The 19,093-nt window shown below is 36.6% G+C and overlaps 5 protein-coding genes across 5 annotated transcripts; 4 read left to right on the top strand and 1 right to left on the bottom strand.

The window, feature by feature from the left end:
• Window positions 1–137: 137 nt before the first annotated feature.
• Window positions 138–1,534, top strand: LOC126366744 (tRNA N6-adenosine threonylcarbamoyltransferase, mitochondrial-like). Its single transcript, XM_050009981.1, has one exon. The coding sequence runs from the start codon at window positions 288–290 to the stop codon at window positions 1,527–1,529; it is 1,242 nt and encodes a 413-aa protein (XP_049865938.1). The 5' UTR covers window positions 138–287; the 3' UTR covers window positions 1,530–1,534.
• A 1,553-nt stretch (window positions 1,535–3,087) lies between these two features.
• LOC126366775 (uncharacterized) lies at window positions 3,088–4,193 on the top strand. Its single transcript, XM_050010021.1, has 2 exons — window positions 3,088–3,519; window positions 3,603–4,193. Exons 1-2 carry the CDS (start codon window positions 3,299–3,301, stop codon window positions 3,964–3,966), a joined length of 585 nt encoding a protein of 194 aa, XP_049865978.1. The 5' UTR covers window positions 3,088–3,298; the 3' UTR covers window positions 3,967–4,193.
• A 264-nt stretch (window positions 4,194–4,457) lies between these two features.
• On the bottom strand, window positions 4,458–7,182 carry LOC126366764 (eukaryotic translation initiation factor 3 subunit G). Its single transcript, XM_050010005.1, has 6 exons — window positions 7,056–7,182; window positions 6,579–6,767; window positions 6,224–6,388; window positions 5,580–5,703; window positions 4,895–5,109; window positions 4,458–4,678 (listed from the first exon to the last, which is right to left on the bottom strand). The coding sequence occupies exons 2-6, from the start codon at window positions 6,765–6,767 to the stop codon at window positions 4,535–4,537; spliced, it is 837 nt and encodes a 278-aa protein (XP_049865962.1). The 5' UTR covers window positions 7,056–7,182; the 3' UTR covers window positions 4,458–4,534.
• A 306-nt stretch (window positions 7,183–7,488) lies between these two features.
• On the top strand, window positions 7,489–10,523 carry LOC126366729 (band 4.1-like protein 5). Its single transcript, XM_050009958.1, has 2 exons — window positions 7,489–7,600; window positions 8,059–10,523. The coding sequence occupies exon 2, from the start codon at window positions 8,079–8,081 to the stop codon at window positions 10,104–10,106; it is 2,028 nt and encodes a 675-aa protein (XP_049865915.1). The 5' UTR covers window positions 7,489–7,600; window positions 8,059–8,078; the 3' UTR covers window positions 10,107–10,523.
• A 1,713-nt stretch (window positions 10,524–12,236) lies between these two features.
• On the top strand, window positions 12,237–18,976 carry LOC126366941 (adenylate kinase 7-like). Its single transcript, XM_050010284.1, has 16 exons — window positions 12,237–12,459; window positions 12,608–12,763; window positions 12,843–12,982; window positions 13,057–13,184; window positions 13,261–13,413; window positions 13,488–13,569; window positions 13,672–13,758; window positions 13,826–13,984; window positions 14,065–14,184; window positions 15,676–15,863; window positions 16,445–16,536; window positions 16,628–16,738; window positions 17,096–17,377; window positions 17,622–17,749; window positions 18,217–18,375; window positions 18,711–18,976. Exons 1-16 carry the CDS (start codon window positions 12,237–12,239, stop codon window positions 18,918–18,920), a joined length of 2,418 nt encoding a protein of 805 aa, XP_049866241.1. The 3' UTR covers window positions 18,921–18,976.
• The last annotated feature ends 117 nt before the right edge of the window (window positions 18,977–19,093 follow it).

Genomic DNA, 19,093 nt, shown 5'->3' with positions numbered 1-19,093 from the left:
TTTAATAAATAAAATAAATAAATCTCTAAATACATAAATAACAACCTAACAAAATGCCACTACACTCAAACCAGGCAATGAAACATTTAAAAAAAAATTACGTCAATGTCACTTGAAAAGTTAGGTTATATTATTATTATTATTATTATAATTCTTAATAATTTCATTTGGTTAGATTTTCCTTGATTAATATTGAGCATTAAAACCATTTTGGAGCTTTTGACTCACCAAATGTTTACTCAGTAATATTTATAATTCACAATAAGTGTTATTTAGCGGTTCAAAAAATGTTAAACTATTCAAGACTACTTCGGGCAAGTTTCAGAATACGAAACTCTATAAGAAGTTCTACAGTAACTAACAGCATAAACTTTCATACAAATCATGCCATTCTTGGAATAGAGACTTCAGCAGATGATACTGGATGTGCAATTATTAACGATAAAGGGGAATTGTTGGCAGAAAGTTTACACTCACAAAATTTGATGCATTTAAGAAATGGTGGAATAATTCCTGATGTGGCTCAAGACCTGCACAAAGCATACATTGAACCTATAGTATCAGAAACTCTTATAAAGGCAAAACTTTCTATGGAAGAGATTTCGGCTATTGCAGTTACCTTACAGCCTGGACTTCCACTGAGTTTGGTTGTGGGTATGAAATACGCGAAACATCTGTCGAGACGACATAATAAGCCTATAATACCTATTCACCACATGGAAGCACATGCACTTGTGGCCAGAATGCATCATAACATAACTTTCCCATTTCTAGTGTTGCTTATATCAGGAGGCCACTGTCTGCTTGCTGTAGTCCAAGATGTAAATCATTTTCAATTACTAGGACAAAGCATTGACTCTGCACCAGGAGAAATGTTTGACAAACTTTCTAGAAGAATGAAATTGAGAAATGTACCTGAATATTCTACAGTGAGTGGAGGACAGGCAATTGAAATGGCTGCATCCAAAGCTACAAATCCTCACACATTTAAACTTCCTTTACAATTAGCTGAATATAAGGACTGTAATTTCAGTTTTAATGGTTTAAAAACAGCAGTTTTACTTCAGTTACATAAGAAAGAAAAAGAGCATCAAATAGTTGCTGATCAACTTATACCAGAAGTAAACGATTTATGTGCTGCTATGCTCATGGCTACCTCAAGGCATCTAGTCCACAGAACCCAACGAGCTATGGAGTTCTGTCACCAAAATAATTTAATACCAGAAGGGAAAAAACAACTTGTAGTCTCTGGTGGAGTAGCATGCAACAACTTCATATTTAATGCCTTAACAATGCTATGCAATGAATTCAACTACAGTATATACAGACCATTACCTAAATTATGTACTGACAATGGTGTAATGATAGCATGGAATGGCTTTGAAAAATGGCGAAAAGGTTTAGACATAGTAACAGATATACAAAAACTGGACATACAAGCTACTAGTCCTTTAGGTGAAAGTTTAATACATCAAGTTGTGCAATCTAAAATCCCTACGAAATTAATAAAAATTAAATTAAGTATCTAATTAAATTATATTGTTTTTTTTACTGATTGCATTGCATGATGCTAATTCATCAAATTTTATAACAAATTCAATAACTTGATAACAGATTAATTAATGCATGGCTGAGTTTGAGTGTTAGGTATGGGTCATTTAAAATTTAATATCCCTATCTAACATTGTGTGAGTTCGATGACCGACTTCACCAATCCTAGTGTCAGGTAGAGATGGCGATCTGAGATCGATTAATCGAAAAATCGATTTTTCGAGCCAGGAAAATCGATTTTTTAAATCGATATGTAGTACTGGATCGATTCATTGGATCGATACATCACCCTTTAAAATCGACATTCGATTTTTTTTGTTTTTGTATTAACCATACAATTAGTTGTAGGTGCCCGTATTACAAGAGTGCTGCCGGTTAATTACTCAAAAACTTACGAGATGGCTGTGTGTTTAGTTTCCTTCGCCTCACTTCTCTTCAATAGAAAAAAGTTACGTTTATAATCTGTGACTTTTTTTATCTGTTCTGTGATTGCGTCATCACATCATTCGATTAAAGATCGTTAATTATAACATTCGTCTTATTTTGAATAAAATTGATTAATACTTATAATGGCCCCGATTCCTGGAGACACCGTCTAATTTAATTTTAAGTTATATCTGTCATTTTTATATCCGTCGAAAAGGAAAGGGACGGATGATTCACAGCTCTTAATTTTAGGAAGAATGAGTAAATGAACGTGTAGGGTTATTGACTGATGTAAAATTTTTAGACGGTTGGTTTAGATTTGTGCTTAAAATTGACGTGTGTTCCATAAATTTTATGCTTGTCGATTACCCGTCCCTTTCCTTTTCGGCGGATAAGAAAATGACAGATATAACTTAAAATAAAATTAGATGGTATTTACAGGAATTAGCACCATTGTAATAGAAAATTGGAAAAAAGATCGATTTTTTGGAAATCGATATTTTAGATCTCGATTTTTTTGTGGATCGATTCATCAGGTCACGATTCGAATCGATTTAAAAATCGATCTTTTTTGGAATGGATCGCCATCCCTAGTGTCAGGGTTTCATTTGGTCATAGACCTAAACCTACAAAAAAAAAACACGTGACACTGACGTTTCATTCAGTTGTCAATTTTGACATTTCTGATGGCTTTTTGGCGGGAAACGGGAACGGGACAGTTGCTTTCTTCGTTGAATGATCTAAATAATTAAGACGAAGTGGTGTTTTGTGGTTAATGATCGCATTAAGTTAGTCGGAAGACATTCGCGAGTGTTATTATATTGGAGTATTCAATGAACAAAGTGTATCTGCCTATTTTCGCTTCGTGCCAGGAAGCCGCTTCATAACTCAAAAGTTTATGCGGACTTTTGAGTTAATTCGTTTGGGGTTCGGAGTAGGAGTCTACTCCGAGGGTGGGGGCTTAGGTTTCATCATCATCACCTTTCATCATTTCATTAATCATCAAGAAAAAAAATACGTCAGACATGGCTGTATGGGCATAGTTCCCTTCGGGGAAAACCAAAACAAAAAAAAATGACATTTCTGATTCGGACTTTCGGAGTCTGACAGTCTGTCACTGGTTAATTTTCTTTCTTTGTGGCTTGGACGATTTCATTGCAAGACCGAGATTATAATGCTTTTTATTGATTAAATTACAGTATAAATAACATCACAAACCTTAGCACTTGCCAAATAATGTATGGCACTGTAACCTTGTTATAGACAGTGGTATAAAGTACAGTAATCACTAACAACTGCATCATTGTTCTGTATGTAAAAAATGGAACTATTGGAGCGAATTTACCGTGCTTTCCACAGTCAGGTTGCTAATCTTCCGACCACTTTACCAAAAACTGTGGATTATGTGAACAAGTCATTAAGTAAAGTTAGAATACCACCAATCACTAAAGACAATGTCTTATACTATTATTTGCCAATGCAAGGTTTGGTCAGTTATACAACTTTGTCAGTAAGTGTGATGAACCCGCATTTAATGGTCAGGTATGGTGTTATTGGTTATACAATATGCTTTTTATCTTGTTGAATTGTTTATAATTATCATATTAATGATGAATTGTTTACAGGTTGTTCCCACGGAGAGATATAACTGACATATTATTTCTATCGGCGGGCACCGGCGCCGGTCTGTGGTTGTGGGCACGGCCCCATATGGCTGCTGCTGTACCAGCCAGAAGGTTTTCTTGGGCGTTCCTTGGAGGCTGCCTCTGGCCATTGGGATCTATATTTTTATGGGCAATTTTAAGAAGCTCTGTGGGTCAGAGACCTGTCATCGGCACTGTACTTGGTGTTACAACTGGAGCTGTTCTTACCAATATTGCTTTTGATTATTTTCGTTATGTCGAATTGATGTTTTGTGGAGAATTGCATATTCCTGAAGAAACTTACAGTCCCAACAGTGACGATGAGAAATATGATATTGATATATAAATTAATATTAAAACTATTTCGATGGATATTTTGTAAATATTAGGGTGGTAAAAGTACTGGAAACTTATGAGCATGCAGCTTATTAATTGGGCAAAGTGTTAGAGATAAATCTGATTTCCTATCAGCACTTTTAGGTAGTAATTATGTTGATTGCTGTCATTGTCTGTTTAGTCTAGTCCTTCTATCTCATTTACAGAATTGGTTATAATAAATTAATATTTACTGTATTAACTGCATTTTTTTTGACTGATTTTATCTTAATTTCATGCCTGCATGCCTGAAGCCACTTTATTGTCCTGGCTGTTAGCCGTGAACCATCTGCACCAACCCACAATCGAGCAGCATGGTGAAGTCTATATCCCTGGTTGATTATGGGAAGGCCTGTACCCAGCAGTGAGACATATGTAGGCTGTTCATGTTATGAATGTTACACAATTTTATAAATTGTTATTTTTAAAATATTTCCTAGGTTGCCAGTGAGAAACCAAATATAATTATAAGTCACTTTTATTGGTTACTTGAAACAAATTATAACTGTATACAATAAGCAAAATATGGAAATGTATGTTTAGTTGTTCTGTGGAGGCTTAGACCACTCAACATTCAGGATCAGATGGTCAAAACCATGGCCGTTGAGGATCTGGATAGCCTTGGCAGCATCAGCACGGAACTTGAAGTGCACATAGGCAAAACCTTTGCAGTGACCGGTACTCTAAAAAATGCAAAAAATATTTTAATGATTGTTTTGTTCTTTGTTAGCACAAAGCAATATAAATCATGTATATAATATATTAACATCCCACTGCTGCACTGGCTAACATACCATGATTTCCTGCATTCTTCCACTTTGAGGAAGGTGGAGCTTCATATTGTGTCAATGCAAATAAGGGGAAGACAGAATGAGAGAACACTAGTATTTAAATCATACCTTTTCCTTAGCAAGGTAAAGCTTCTGAACAGGGCCAAAGCCTTTAACCAAATCTTCCAAGTCTGTTTCGACAGCAAAGTTGCTAAGGTTAGAGATGCGGATGGCGGCAACATCGTCACGGCGTGCGCCCGGAGGCTCACGACCCGTGCCGCGTCCAGCGCCGCCGTCGCGGAGGTACGGCGCCACGTACTTGTTGCTAGGTGCTGCTTTTGAGTCTGAAAATAAACCACCAAAGTTAGATCTAAGTGTTACTGAATAAATGCCTATTTTACACACTATTTCATTTCAATAAGTCTATTAATAATTCGTCATGACTCCCATAATAACAGTGTCTGCCAACCGCATTAGGGATAACGGGCGTGAGTTTATAATATTGCCTCTTGACTCTTGATTGCCTTAAACAATGGAAATACAAAAAACCTCTGATACATATGTAATCACACCAGAACTAACAAGCACTTTTGAAATGAAGTCCTCAGATGAATTTGATGAACCATCTGACAAGTCGGTATAAAATTGATGCCACCTACAGCATCCTCTCGAAAACATTTGTGATATTCATCTTTTGGTTCTATCATTCCCAATTGACAGTGGATTCTATAGGTTAAATTCAAGTCTCCAATGATAATCCTACATTATAATAGAGCTTTATGTAATAGATTGTAGTGTAAATATGAAATTTTACCGGCAGATTTAGCAGCTTCCTGAGCCTTAGCCTGTGCCAGCTGGGTATGCTTGAACGGGCAACTGAGGGTCCAGTGCTCACCCTGGCACGTTCGACACTTGAAGATCACACTGCTGGTTTGAGGCTGAAATAAAGAAAGTAAAATTTCAGAGACAAGGTTATATAGCTAACAAAAATAATGAGTTGTATCTTCAACAGTTTAAATATTAGCCATTTATTAATTAATTCATTAATTACCTGTATGTACTAAACCCAGATACAATTCCATAAGTCCTTTCACTAATTTATACAGGGTGTTAATGACATGGTAACAAATACTGAGGGGGATAATTTAGACTGTGATTCCAAAGTTGATATCAAGTGGAATTTCCTGCCAGAAAATTCAATTTCAGTGTTTTTGTCTAATTATTTTCAGTTCTATTCTTCTGCAATGGAAAATTATACTTCATATCAACTCAGAATCATGGTCTGAATCATCCCTCAAAGTTTTCATTACTATGTTACTAACATCCTATATGTAGGTATCAAGTCTTTTTCTTTTGTCTGCTTTTGTTTGCTTTACTGTTGTTTGTATTAAGTATATTGTGTGGGGCAAGCTTTCTCAATCAAGTGTTTAACCATAAATTATTGTTACTTAAGCATACCTTAAGACCATCAAGATCTCCATCGTCAGGACGCGTACTCTCCTCTTTGCTGGTGATGAACTGCATGAAAACATCTTCAGCTACATTGGTGGTGGCTGGATTCGGGCCAGGCTTGTCACTTGCAGAATCACCAAACTTACTCCATGTTTTACGTTTGGCAATACTCTGTAAATAAAAAATAGTATCATTACTCTCTTTTCTCTTTAGGAGTATATTATTTTGTCTAGAAAATTCAAGAAACAGATATGTAATAGATGTCACATATAATCAAATGAAGAAGTATTGAATAGTTGAGAAATTCTAAATTACTTATCCTATATCTAAGATACAAGTCTTATTCAGATTGAGAACCTACCTTTGAAACTACACGCTTCTCGATTTTATATGTACGGACAATCTTGACCTTCTTGTTATCATTATCATATTTGTATTCTGTTACAATTTTCAGCCCATTTTCAACAACTTCCGATGGTGGCGGCAGGGCACCCTGATCGATTTCAACCTCATCGGCCCACGAGGACTGGATGTCATCAGCTACTGGCATCTAGAAATAGAAAATCAAAACAGTATAGACCCCACACATAAATTTCATTAACATTAGCTTAGCGTTACAACCACTGTACGACTTATTTTATTTAAGGTTCGCCGTGTTCCTGCAATATACATTAACCATGGAAAAATAACCAAATCAAATTCAAGAGATCTAAGACTAAAGGATCACATTGAATAATTCTGAAAAAGTGCCTCTAACCTTTTGGTTATAGCGACATTGTAAATACGAAATATTACATGAAATATAATTTACAAAGGATATTTATTTGTGATTATTTACCTTGAATGTTAAACTTTGAAGTTTTTAATAATTTACTAGTATTTTTAGTCAATTTACTAATTTGATGACTTTCCACTCCACGCACACGCACCACATTTGATGCGTTCTAATCAAAAAGAATGTTTCAATCGTGACAACAGAACAGCTAGATACAACATTCAGGTGTTAAACAGAGAAAGACGGTTTTGTTTTTAATTGTGTTCCGCATTCACAAGAACGGCATGATAATACTGATTGAACCGTTGAACTGAGTGAGTCAGTCATGAACATGGCTCATGCCATGAGTGACATAACAGAGTACTGAATGAGATAAATATATACTAATGGGTATAAAGTAGAAAGAGACAACAATATAGTAGAATCGCATAGGGTAGTGATAAAAGTGATTGATTGAGTTGACTTTATTTGACAACTACCAACAACAAGAAGAAAACATCACTAGTTGTTCAGTGAATGGCCGTGGTGGTGATAAATGTTTGTTCTTCGTCCTAAAATAATATTTTTATGACGATTGTAACTTCAAACTTACTTCATCCTTTGTTTTGGTAAGTTTTAACAAGTTGTACTTTATTTTTAGTGTAATTTTATGTGAATAAAAGTGCATACGTTGCTAAATACCCATACTATGAGTACTTTGCTCGGCGCAAGTTTGCCCAATCAAGTTTTTGTCGCTCGACTCGCTGCCCCGTTGACCTAAGCAAGCTTTATGTCAAACTCGCTAAACCTCCACGTTCACAACAAATTGAATTAAGAGGACGTTATTATTATTTTAGTAACAGAATACCGTATGGTAATTTGTGAAGCCCTAAAGGGTGTGACCTAAGCTTAGAAAAATCCAGAAACGAAAGTCAGATGTCGCATTCCGCATTTATCACTTGTTTTCGTAACAATATGAAAAGTACATTAGATCTTACTGAAAGTCGATATCCTCCTTTATGTTGTTAAGATAGTTAAATTATATGACTTCGTATTTGTAAAAAAATAAAAACTATATTGCTTGTAGGTGGTGTTCAAAGGGTGACAATGCTACGTTTCCTCAGCAGAAGAGGACGCTCTTCGAGCCAGAATCGCAACAAGCAAGGTCAGAAACCTTCCATTAACAAAAACCTCATACAATGCAAGGTAATGTTGCTTGATGACACCGATTTGTCTATTAATTTGTCTAAAAAAGCCAGTGCTGCTGATCTCTATGAACAAGTTTTTTATTCATTGGACTTAATTGAAAAAGATTACTTTGGTTTACAATTCACTGATACAAATAATGTCAAGCATTGGTTGGATCCCACAAAAACTATTAAGAAACAGGTGAAAATTGGCCCACCATATACTTTACGGCTGAAAGTAAAGTTTTACTCTTCTGAGCCAAACAATTTGAGAGAAGAATTGACTAGATATCAGTTCTTTTTACAATTAAAAAAGGATATTCTGGAAAGCAAGCTTGAATGTCCACATTCTACTGCTGTAGAACTGGCTGCCTTAGCCTTGCAGTCCGAACTTGGAGATTTTGATGAAAATGTGCATACACCAGCTACTGTTTCAGAATTTAGGTTTGTGCCTAATCAAACTGAAGAAATGGAAATTGAAATATTAGAAGAATACAAAAAGTGTAAAGGACTTACACCAGCTCAAGCTGAAGTAAATTATCTTAACAAAGCTAAGTGGCTTGAAATGTATGGTGTTGATATGCACATTGTTTTGGGAAAAGATGGATGTGAATATCACCTTGGTTTGACACCTACAGGTATCTTAGTTTTTGAGGGACCCCAAAAAATTGGTTTATTTTTCTGGCCAAAAATAAGTAAACTTGATTTCAAGAAAAAGAAATTAACATTAGTGGTTGTTGAAGATGATGACCAAGGTCGAGAACAAGAACACACATTTGTGTTTCGCCTACACAATGAGAAAGCTTGTAAACATCTATGGAAATGTGCTGTAGAACACCACACTTTCTTCCGCTTGCGAGCACCAGTTAAAGGTCCATCTGCCAGACAAAACTTTTTCAGAATGGGATCAAGATTTCAATATTCAGGTAAAACAGAGTATCAAACAACTCAACAAAATCGCGCTCGTCGTACTGTACAGTTCGAAAGGCGACCTAGTCAAAGATTCGCGCGTCGCCAGAGTCACGTTTTGCGGGAGCGTGAAAAACAAAATGTTGCTGCAAAAACTGACACAGCTGTCTCTTCAGAGCCAAGTAATGAAATGCCCAGTACATCTGCTGAAGCAGCAATAACACTTGTTCCTGATACTGGCCTTGATACATTGTCTAGAAAGAGCAGTGCCAAATCACAAAAATCAACCCTCATTGATACTGCTGAAACAAAGGCAACAGAAATCGGAGAGTCGTCTACTAAGAATTTGCTCCATGATGAGCAACCTGAAGAAGTTTTGATATCGAAAGATGATGCTATTAGCAACAAAGTATTATTTAATAAAGCAGAAAAGACTGTTCAAGAAGAAAAGAAGAACAATTTGACTCAACTTGTTATTAATAAGCCTTCTTGCAACTGCTCATCACCAGTTACTGATTCTAATCCATTAAATGATCTCTTAATGAGCTTGGTAAAAGAAAAATTAAACAATGATGATTCCAAGAATGAAGTTAAAAAAGATCAGTTAGATTCAGTTGAGAAAGAAGTACCCAACAACCAAGCAAAATGTTACTTGTCATCCACTAAAGCCCTTCCGCCTGGCCAACTTAAGTGCAATAACATTTTAAAAGCTCGCGAAAACGAAGTTAAAATCATTAATGAGTCTACAAATATTAATCTGTCCATACCATCTACACCATCGCCGAAAATTTTGAATGATACTCCCACACCAAATAATTCTCAATATGTGTCTATAGTGGTTGTAGAGCCTCCTCACACTCAAGCAAAGGTGTCTTCTCCAAAATTGCCTGAAAGGAAAGAAGATGTGACGCCAAAATCACAGCCGATATCTTCACTCTCACCATGGCTTGTCACTTCAGAGCCTAGTTCGCCATCAGGCATCGGAGAAAAGGAAATAACGATAATTCATCGTAAATCTGTTATTACAACTCAATTGTAGATTATTTGTAGGTGATTTATCATTATGTAGGTAATAACAGGTGAGCCTAGTTCAAGATTGTAAGCATAACTTACTTATTTAAAAATATTAGATTTATTTTTTGTTTGAAAGTTATATTGCTTTCTAGTTTTAATAGTGCCTTACGACTTAAGTAACGATAAATTTTATTTATCAGCGTTGACCAACGCCTATTGGTGATAAAATAATTTATTAAGAAAGAAAATTGTACTTAATTAAATATATTTTAATGGTGCTCTCCTACTGTATGGCCACAGGTATGGCGAACCGCCATTGGCGACATTGGATGACGATAAAACATCAATGCAATGTTTTACCTTATTTGGGTAGTAAATCGTAATGATGTACCTATGCTCTTGTGCCTTTTATGTGTAAGAGTTTCAGAATTACTATTTTTACCGACTTCAAAAAAGGGGGAGGTTCTCAATTCGACCGTATATATTTTTTTACCTCTTCCAATTGAAACGGGACTGAATGTGTGACTTACACGTGTATCACGGAGTCGAATCCCAATCCGGGCTCTAAACCACTGAATTCGACTTTATTCACATTTGAATCATAGACAATTGATATGACGTGATTTCCAGTATTTATGCCTGGTAATGGCAATGGGCTCGGTCCCTATTACATGGGACTTAAACATAGCTATAGCGAGGAATGGGTGCATGCATATACTTTACACCTCTGCCGACACCTTCGCGGATATAGACGTGATCTTTGTTATGTTAAATATTTTCATACGTAACCCGAATATGATGATGTCACATGATTTCAAAGCCAATATTTATAATAATAAGGATAGTCTCCTTTCGAGAAGTCTGGTAAACCGCCTTATATATCATTGCAGTTTATTGTGATACCATGAAATTCGATTAAGTACCTACTTAAATAAAGTTCAGAGACTTTTATTACGTTTTTATCAAGGAAGACTTAAACGTAACGTGAATCATTCCATTTTATATACCTACGTTTGATTTTATTGATGTACTTAAATAAGTTAGATTAAGTGATATATTGAAATGAACCGTCCTTATACATTGTAGGTGATACGATAATGTTGATAGTAGTAAGTACAACATGCTTGCAGTATTACATGACAATCAAATTTTGTGATAAGTGCCATAGTATTTTTTTTTAAATCAGTACTGGATAACGATGAATAAATTTATCAACTATACTAGCTAAATTAGCTATTCAATTTTCGTAATATGTGACTGACATTTTCAATTACGGTTGCATATTATGAATGTGTCTGTATAAAAGTATGTATACTACTCACGATTACTAAATAAGGTGCTATGACGATAATCTGCTTGATTATGAAAAGATTTCTGGAATACGATAATAAGTGCCAATTTATTAATGGTTCAGAAAGACACAATTTGAATTTGACGAGATATCTTTTACATGAACAAAACGAAATACCTATCTGCTCCAATTAAATTTTTATTTGCAAAATACAATTATATACTTTATGTAAATTTTAAATGTTACAAATGAAAGATATGCCTAATATTTGTTAAATCCGTTTCAGTTATATCATAACAAATTAATATTTTTTTCATATTTACAATATTTTAATAACAACCAATAATTTTAATACACGACTTTCGAGGAAGTGGAAACGTAGTTGTACTACTTAATGAAATACTTAATCATTTAATTAACTACCTTAATTAAGCATTCTAGCAAGTTACAATTTATCTTAATGTCAATATTTTAAGGATTACTATTTACAATCAGCTTTATATGATGTTATATTATTAATAAAGTACATATTTTAACTCAAAGCAGTATTTTCATTTCATTAATATTATTACTCGATAGACATCCTGTTAGAATCCCATGGAAAAGCACTTTTTTTCCTCTTAATTTTCCGGGCAACTTTTCCAATGTTTCTTTCTGATAAAAACCTTATTCGGACTATCATAAATACTTTAAAAATATTCAAATCGATGCAGCAGTTCTCAGACAAAGGAAAAATATAAAATCTTTTTTTTGTCTGCCTCATTTCAACGACATTATAGATGAAAAATACGTTCTGTCAGTTTCGGATATTTATATTTGTTTCAGTACCCATACCTGAACAAACTTTTGCACTTTTTAATATCAATGTCTTCTGTAGGATCTTATGAATTAGAACATCAATTTTCATTCAAGCGTTATTTTATAAATAATTTAGATTCGTATCATGGCAAATACATCTTGGCAGAAGTGTCGAAAGTGTTGGAAAAAAACCAGGCGGTATCGGAGAAGGGGAGTATGCGATCCATCCTCGGAGAAGATGCGGAACCTCTACCACCCCCTCCTCCCGAGCAGCCCTATGAAATAATAGGTAATCTAACTACCTTAGATATTCGCCTCTAACACGTTTCGAAATCGTTCTTCCTCTAAGTACTTTCAGGTGTTTACCGGCTTTGTTTTACGTATTCTTTAATTTTTCAATCTTTCCTCGACTTGATTTGATGCAGTTTTTTTTCTAGGAACTGTTACCGATTCGAAAATAAAAACTCTGGATAACGTAGCTAGAATCATACCAAAGGAAAATTGCTTCCCTACGATACTCACTTGCGGAACAGTCATTTGGGATGTAAGCTATTGCCGAGAAGAACTACGAGTTGCTTTGGAATATATGAATCGTTAGTAAAACTATTCGATTGTGACCTAAATACAACATTTTGATAGCTGGTTACCTGACTGAGAGTGATTATTTTACAGTTTTAAAGGAGCTGTTAGAAAAGCAAACCCCACAGCAACAACCGAACGATGCAGACGGAGGTGGCGGTGAATCCAAAAAACGATATTTGATTCTAATATCCTCTATAATGACATGGGCTTCCACAAAACCTTTAGATCCGGTAATTGACGTAAAAACCTATTTTTTTTAACATGTGTTTGCCTTTCTTTATTTGACAAATATTTTGCCTTTTAGGAGTCTCCAGATTTGCCCTTCATCGAAACAGACTTTAGGAAAAGGAAACCCCATCCGAATTACAAACTACACTACGATTGCGAAAACGAAGTCATAGGCATTGCTAGAAAATACAGAACACAAATTGGGTAAACTAGTCAGACTTTCACGGTTTATTGTTGTTTCAACATCTAAGACTTGTTTTCAAATGATCACGTTTCGCAGAGCCCTAGTGGTGGCGCTAGGCGTAACATACGGAGGACGCGAGGATGTGCTATTTTACTGGTTCCAGAAAGCTTGGGAATGTGAACGTCTTTTGCCAATTCTAGGTCGCGGCAGTAACGTCATACCACTTCTTAACGTATTAGATTTGGCCCAGTAAGTATTTTTGTACCTAACTGATTTAAATGCTGCGTAATTCTAGTTTATAACGCCGAAATACTATTTTTCAGGATAGTCTACAACCTGATATCCGACTTTCCAAAGAAACTATACATTTTGGCCGTTGAACAAAACGTTACGAAGCAACGAGAGGTCGTATTGACTTTGTTTACTTGGAAGCTCGCTATTGTCTTTTATCGTAGGTTATTGAATGGTATGTGGGGCAATAGATAACGAAAGTTTCGCACGTTGCAGATAGTGAAACCTCTTGGAAAAATAATAGGCACCGGAATGTTCAAATGTATACCTCCCGAGGATGCTTTTTTGATTCCAGATATAGACGTAAGTGTTGCCCGTTTATTTGGTATTCTTAGTTGTCGCTGCGTACGTATTACCTGTAATGTTGCAGCAAAGAATTTTCGATTTAATGACCCTGAATTTGAATATGGAACCGACTTTCATTACGGAGACAATGGGCTTGCAATGGACGTCCGAGTTGACTTTTGCGGAAAACGTGCCTGTTCTCATGAAGCAGTATAGAAAGGAACGAGGCTTAAAACCTTTTAAGGTAAAGTTCATCGCTTTCTTATCTTTCGGCTCGGCTGTTGCAAGGTCATACAGCTATTCTAAATGCTTGTTACCTCACAGATAATTATATACGGTCCCCCGATCGTGGGAAAGACGACAGTATGTAAGCAACTCTGCGAGGCTTATGGCCTCGTGTACATATCTCCGGATACTGTCGCTCAAGACATCATGGAGGATTTGGTTAGTAAGGCACAAAGCTACCAATATTTTTTTATAGTAGGAGTACTTATGTGAAAACTAAGTACATAAATATATTCCATTTGCCTTAATTTTGCCATGCTTCTCTAGCCTGTTGCTAATCATTTTCCTAAGTAGTACATACGAGTATAAACTGGATCCTATTCATAAACGTGATAGGTAATTGTAAATAATCATTTTGGTGAAATGTGTGATTTGAAGTATGTATTTTACAGATTCATTTATTATTATTAGTACGCGACGAACACCAAATTTACGTACAATTGTCTCGTTTATGAAATAGGGCCCAGGGGGGTTAAAATGGCCACATCGAAGCAATTCATCTAAAGAGGCAATGTTGCAATTTGACATTTGCGCATATAAAAGTAAGTGCGCAATGCAAACAAATGTCAAATAGCAATATTGCTTTCTTAGATGAATTGCTTCGATGTGGCCATTTCAACCCCCTGATGTGAAATAACCCACCCAGTTTATAAAATGTTGGTTGGTTGGTACGAGTATATTAGAAAGGTGAAACATAAAACGCCCATAAGCAAAGTCCACGTCCATGAGATTGCGCAGATGTATTACAGGCACAAATGACTCAATACGGCATGCATTGTATAAAATATTAACAAATCATAACGATCGATAGTACGTGCGGAGGCATATGGTACAAATAGATAAGCATTTGTAATAATACCGACTTGACCGAGTAGGTAGGTACCTATATGATGATCGAGATTATACAGATGCGTTGCAACAATAGAATATGGTTGCATAACTCTCACGAACGTTATGAATAACACATAGAGATTTATCTAGATCAGATTTTTCTCTAGAGGAGCCGTGGTAGCCTAGTTGGTAGAACGCTTGCCTCTCACTTTGAAGTCACAGGTTCGAATCCAGCACATGCCTAAACCAGTGATTGACGAAATTGTTTCCGAATTCATGTTTGGATCATTAAATGATTATCACGTGCTCAGCGGTGAAGGATAACATTATGAAGAAACCCACATTCCCGAGAAATGCATTTTCGGAGGTATGTGACCTAACCCGTACCTATTGGGCTGGTTTTCCCTTCGCGGGTTGTAAGGTCAGACAGGCAGTCGCTTCTGTAAAAAACCGGACCTGTCAAATCTTCAGGTTAGGTAAGCGGATCCTGTGAAAAACAGTCCTGTTTTGTGCTAGGGAAATGGTGATTTTTCTCTAGAGGTAGAGTAGAACATAAAGATACGTTAAGTAAAATCATATACCTACCTACTTTTATAGATACGTGGTGTATCACCTAAGGTTAAGTATACTAACTGCATTATAAAAACAATCTGAGCTTTTGAAACTAATCTTCTAGGTATCTACATATCTCTTTACTTGGTACCTTTTCTAAAAGCGGAGGCGCAGACCACTAACAATAGAGCGTCCTAAGTCGGTAGCCTCAGTTCAGTAGGTAGCACCTTGACAATCTCTCATACAAATACTTGTAAACGTCAATAGACGTGGCGTATCCAACACTGGGAGACAGGAGAGTTGGCGACTCTTGGGATACCTCTAGCTGAAGATGACGACCAGAACGCGGGGTCCGGAGACGATGCAGGGGAAGAAGAGGGCGCGCAGGAAGCGGCCCGCGCCACCCTGGCTGTGTTGAAATCAGGACGCCCGCTTACTGAAGAAGAGATTATTGGGTAATACCTTATTGATTTATTGTTACTATAAGTAAGTATGTAACCCTCTGTTAGGTTGTCCGGCGTTAGGTTAGGTTAGAAGGTCCCGGGTTCGAATCCCAGTGAGGACATATCACAATAATCACTTTGTCATCCCCATTGCTATCTGATCGTCCGATTGCCGAAAGTAAAATGATCTATGATTCGGATGACACGTTAAGTTGTCGGTTCCGGCATTTATCTAAGTGAGTATGTAGTTGTTACATGAGCCATGTCAGGGCCTGGGGCGGCTCAATAGTAACCATGACACCAGGGTTGATAAGGTCGATTATTGACGTCACACGAAAAACACCGACACGAAAGAAGAAGTAGTAGATATTACACGGAATGCAATGCTAGAAAAGGCCTATATTTGTCTGTCGCTCTATCGTCATCGGTTAGTAGCCGTCGTGGGCGTAAGTATATTTTTTTCGTCCACCAATCCCAAATAAACGTCGACGTCAAATGAAGATTTAATCAGGTAATTCAAGTAGCAAAGTTACATACGTACCTAATACGCTTTATAGGTCACCTACATTATCATCGTAATATGATTTTCACAGGTTTTTGCGCCAGAGACTATTGTCTCGAGATGCATTGAACAGAGGATGGGTTCTCGATGGCTTCCCTACATCGTTAGCCCAGTGCGCTGCACGTAAGATTTTCTTATAACATTCCACTATTTGTATGAATTCATTAAAATATTATAATGTAATTTCAAAAGTAACCCGAGAATATTTTAATAGTTTTTGACAGAGGTGAAGAGACAGACTCAATAGCAGAAGAGGAAAACGAAGATGAACAGTTTGAAGAGGACGCGGATCTGTATAGTAATGTATTGAAGAAGATGTTACCAGGTTTGTGCCGTTTTCTTATTATGTATAGGTCTGTACCTACCTACAAAACAAACTGGAACTGACGTTTATTTCGAGTTACATAAACTATACTAATCATCGGCAACGTTTAGCGTAGTTTCGACGTCATGGATCCTGCGGTTTAAAGCAAATTGTGCATGTCCTAATAAACATTATCACACTTAGATACTTTACAACATGCGTCTTTGTGTATAATCTTCTTATAACCAAACCCAAACCTACCCATTGTTGTAGAAATAACTACTTTTAAAAATAGATTTCTCATTTCCTGTTTCTTGAAGGATCGCTTGGTGTTGTAGAGAAGTAAGAAAGTTTTCAAACACGGCTCAATACTTTCAGATATTGTGGTTTCACTTGAAGCAACAGATGAGTTTATTTGCGAGAAGGCTATGCGCCAACCAGAAACCGAGTCTCGTATGGACGAGGAAATAATTCTGAAACGTCTGAGCGACTTTCGGGTCCAAGACGCTCGGGACGTGACGCCGCTAAACTTCTTTGATGAACTTGATATACATCCGCTGGTGTTACAAGTGAAGGATCACAAGGATTACGCGATGAAGAACACGTATAGAGACGTTTCTTTACGTATGGGGCGACCGTGTAACTACGCCAAGCTAATGGGTAAGTTTATTCGAAGGATTTTGTGCCTTGAACTAAGCAATTACCAAGTAATTATGCTTGAATGTTATAACATTCTCGGTAACTAGCCGAGTTGTAGAAAATATTCTAAGGCTACTTAATATCTACTTTGTCTCATTGGTTAGTGAAGTAATAGGTAGATAGGGATGTTCAAACAAGTAGGTATTCATAAACATTCTGTTTTGTTCTTAACATAAAAATAAAAGTACGATATTTACTTTAAAAGCTCTGATTGAGGCGTCATACAAGAAGGAGCAGGAAGAAATAGAAACTTTACGTGTCAAAGAATTGAAAGCACTGAAGGAACTCGAAAAGAAGATGAAAGAAGAGCGCGAGGACAAAATGGAGTATTGGGTAAGTTGTATAATGCTCTAACAATAAGTAAGTCACCATATTCAGCCGTAGGATTGTAGGCGTGTGGCTATAGGTACCATTAATAATTAATACTATTAATGATCGCAGAAAAGCAATTTGAGTTAGTTTACGTGAGTTGGTATAGGTATGTTTTCAGATTCATCGGTAGGTAGGTAGGGTAGGGTCGGTAGGTAGGCGATAGGTCTACCGATCCACGATCTATCTAGAGAGATGAAAAAGGGGATTTGTGACTGAACCTTTGCTTTAATTAGGTATTTTTTGTATATTTAGTTTTAAGTTTGACATTACAGTAAACATTTCAGGTCTACCTATCTTCGTTGTAGCGGTGTTTCTTTTTCAAAAACGTACTCTTACTGCTGACTGGCATCATCATCATATGTTTATATTCCATCAAGTAACTAACCTTGTTACCTACCTACCTACCTTAATGACGTCATTCCTGTTAGTCGGAGTTGTACGCGTTGCTGCGCGAGGAAGAAGAGGCCGCGCTGGCCGCCGCCGGCGAGCCCATGCGCAGTTATTTGATCGCGCACATCTTCCCGACCCTCACTCCAGCGCTGCTCGAAGTCGCCAAGCTGAGGCCCGCAGATCCTGTTGACTTCTTGGTAAGGACAAGTTTTACAATCGTATCTTTTATCCAAACTCATGTGGGTAGAGTGAGCGAAACGTGGAAGAAAAGACCCGGAAAGCAGACCCAACCACCACGTCTGAAAAATTCAAAGAAGATTGAGATCTATGTCTTATTCAAACTAAAGATTACTTCTTTAGCCCGCTAATGGACTAAGTATACTAGAAATCAAGGCTCGACTTAGATCTAATACAATACACGACTATACGACGACTTTACAGATACAATCATATCGGTTTCATTCTTTCGTTACCTAATTCGGAGTAATAGGACGCATTAGCAACCTGACCGATAATAAATAACGTTTCACAGGCGGAATACCTCTTCAAGCTGAACCCTAGTGGTAAAATGCTGGAACCAGGCTATAACTTACAAGCTGAAATGTTACTGGGGAGAGTGAAGATGTTGGACGAAGCTCTCAGAGGCCTCGACATCAAGATCGACCCGCTGATCCCACCCGAACTGAGAATCGAGGAAGACCCAACAAAGAAGAAATCGATCAATCCAATGAGCGCACTTTAATACGCTTTTTCTATTTCTGCATATTTGTTTGAAAGAAATTAATATGCTTTCAAAATTATTAGAAGTCACAATTATTTCTATCAAATTGATTTCATAAATGTGTACAAATTGCTTGCTAATAGCATCAATTTAGTAATTTCGTTTGTTTGATTTTGTAATACTCGTATCTTGTC

This window comes from Pectinophora gossypiella, chromosome 5 (genome assembly GCF_024362695.1).
Source record: "Pectinophora gossypiella chromosome 5, ilPecGoss1.1, whole genome shotgun sequence".
Taxonomy (NCBI): domain Eukaryota; kingdom Metazoa; phylum Arthropoda; class Insecta; order Lepidoptera; family Gelechiidae; genus Pectinophora; species Pectinophora gossypiella.
The sequence above is the reverse complement of the archived record's forward strand: the minus strand, read 5'-3'. Positions and strand labels throughout refer to the sequence as shown.